This window comes from Beta vulgaris, chromosome 4, assembly GCF_026745355.1.
Source record: "Beta vulgaris subsp. vulgaris cultivar EL10 chromosome 4, EL10.2, whole genome shotgun sequence".
NCBI classification, from domain to species: Eukaryota; Viridiplantae; Streptophyta; class Magnoliopsida; order Caryophyllales; family Amaranthaceae; genus Beta; species Beta vulgaris.
The window spans coordinates 14,510,322-14,512,700 of record NC_079205.1 but is presented as its reverse complement, the minus strand read 5'-3'; the positions used below and the strand labels follow the sequence as shown (position 1 = coordinate 14,512,700).

General features: G+C 40.5%; 1 protein-coding gene across 1 annotated transcript; it reads right to left on the bottom strand.

Annotated features, from left to right (window-relative positions):
* Window positions 1-1,326: 1,326 nt before the first annotated feature.
* LOC104899376 (uncharacterized) lies at window positions 1,327-2,379 on the bottom strand. The gene has a single exon (XM_010686553.2). The coding sequence runs from the start codon at window positions 2,377-2,379 to the stop codon at window positions 1,327-1,329; it is 1,053 nt and encodes a 350-aa protein (XP_010684855.2).

The following is a 2,379-nucleotide window of genomic DNA, read 5'->3' as shown; positions in this document are numbered from 1 at the left end:
TTAACCAACTCAATTTTGCTTGCTGTTGCAGTTTAATGTGCAGCATCTTTTGAGCTTATTTATAACTACTCTGAGCCTCTTTTTCTGCAGTACTGAGACTAGTATCCCTAGGATTCTCATGCATGGCATCCTGAATTTCTACCAATCTAGCTTTAGTTTTACTAACAGCTATCTCTGCATCATCCCATCCCTGCTTTTTCATCCTTCTAAGAGCAAGTTTTATACTCTTCAGTTTCTGCACTATTCTATACATAGCACAGCCAGAAATTTGAGTCTCCCATTCCTTTTTAACAATCATCGGCAAGGAATCATGTTGACACCAGTAATTACAGAACCTAAAAGGTTTCTTTAAGCTCATATCAAGATACACACAAACTAGCAAAGGAGTGTGATCATATTCACCCTCAGGAAGAATATGAACCTCAGCATTATCATAGTTATCCATCCATAACTGGTTAGCTAGCACCTATCAATTCTTGAAAAAACTCTTTTATCTCCATCTTGCTTATCACACCAAGTGTAATATCTCCCTGTAGCTTTCACATCGGTAATTTGACATTCAGTAATACACTCCAGCATTGGTGTAAGCTCAGTTCTTCTCACATGACTACCAAGCCTATCATCAGTATTACTTACAGCATTAAAGTCACCTAGTATTAGCCAAGCACCCACCAACCTTCTATTGATTTGTTTCAATCCAGACCATAGTTCACACCTGCTTTGTTGGTCATTAAATCCATACACAAATGTGCACTCAAAATCAGTAGCCCCTGTTTTTGGCTGAACCCAACAGTGGACAAACTGACTATTCACCACTTCAATGTCCACATTAAATGCATTAGGACACCAACCTATCATAATTCTACCATTCTCATGACAGTTCAAATTGTGAGTAAAGCACCACCCACTACAGACATTCATATACATACTCCCTAGCTTCTTCTATTTTAACTCTAGTTTCTAGAAGGCCAAATAACTTAATGTTGTGAGACTCAATAAACCTTCTCACTTCATTTTTGTTTATTTCTGTTATTTAGCCCTCTAACGTTCCAAGCCATGATGTTATCCATCATTGTTAGGGGTTATCACCCCCTGCCCTTTATCAACCAGTGCCTCCACCATACCATTATCCCCACTGTTGCCTTCTACCATCATCATTCCTTGCCCTTTATCAACCAATTCATCCATCATACCATCATCCCCACTATTTCCTTCTACCATCATTACATTCTGCATCTCCCTACTTTCGTTTCTCCCCATCATGCTTGACTCTGCCTCCTCATTTAGCACATGAAAAGAGTTATGGGTTGGGACACTTGTTTCCTTTTACCTCACCCCTATCTGCTGGAATCCATCTTTATCCTTCACTACTTCACCTTTCTTAACCCATATTTTCTTTCCTCCTTTATTCCTGCAAGCCTCTAGTTCATGCCCAAAGCCCTTGCACTGGGTACATTGAATGGGTCTCCATTCATATTCAACTTTTTGTTCCATCCTATTCCCATGTTCATTACAGAATGCAATACTATCCGGCAGAGCATCATTTATCCCTACTTCCACCATAACTCTAACAAAACTCAGTTTCTCCTTCTCTTTTGTTGCTTGATCCATTTTAACAACAGTCCCCACCATATCAGCTATTTTAAACAAACTTCTCTCCCCCCAGTATTTGAAAGGAAGCTGAGGGAGCTTGATCCAAATAGGCACAGTCGACACATTATCCTTATCCATAGACATATCTGGGTCCCAAAGCTTAGTGATCAAAGGTTTTTGATCAAAAAACATGAATCCACTCGTCGTCACCTTAAGACATGATTCCAGTGAATCAAATCTCACAATGAATAAGCCTTTGCCCACCATAGCTATTTTGTTAATTCCAAGTTTCCCCCATACTCTTCTAAAGTACCCATCCATCACTAACAATGGTGGATTTGCCCCCAGTACAAAACACACAACAGCAGATGACCAAAACTCTACTTCCTCCTGTATGTCATCAGAATCAATTTTCACAAGATTGAAAGAATTACTCACTTGGTGTTCCTGTCGCTCTACATCCTCTGCCCATGAAAGCCTTCTTGCAGCACCCAACTCTTTTTCACTACTCTGAATAATATGAAGCCATTCCGATAATACCGATTGTTCTCCTAGCTTCTGACTAGATTCCATCACCGTTGTTACCGGAATATTCGCCCCTTCCTCTAGCACTTCATTTTCAGCACCATTCGACTTTTTCGATATCGGGCTAGGCACATTTAGCACCGAAACACCAGTGATTTCATCAACACTCTTCGTTTTTCTAACCGGCGATGATGACAGACCGGACCCCTTATTCTTCCCTTTTCCATTTTGGGCACTCTTCCTAGCTCGCCCTCTTGCCAT

Bases quoted from the DNA above. Each gene is read 5' to 3' on its own strand.
- LOC104899376 (XM_010686553.2), bottom strand. From the start codon at position 2,379: ATGGCAAGAGGGCGAGCTAGGAAGAGTGCCCAAAATGGAAAAGGGAAG.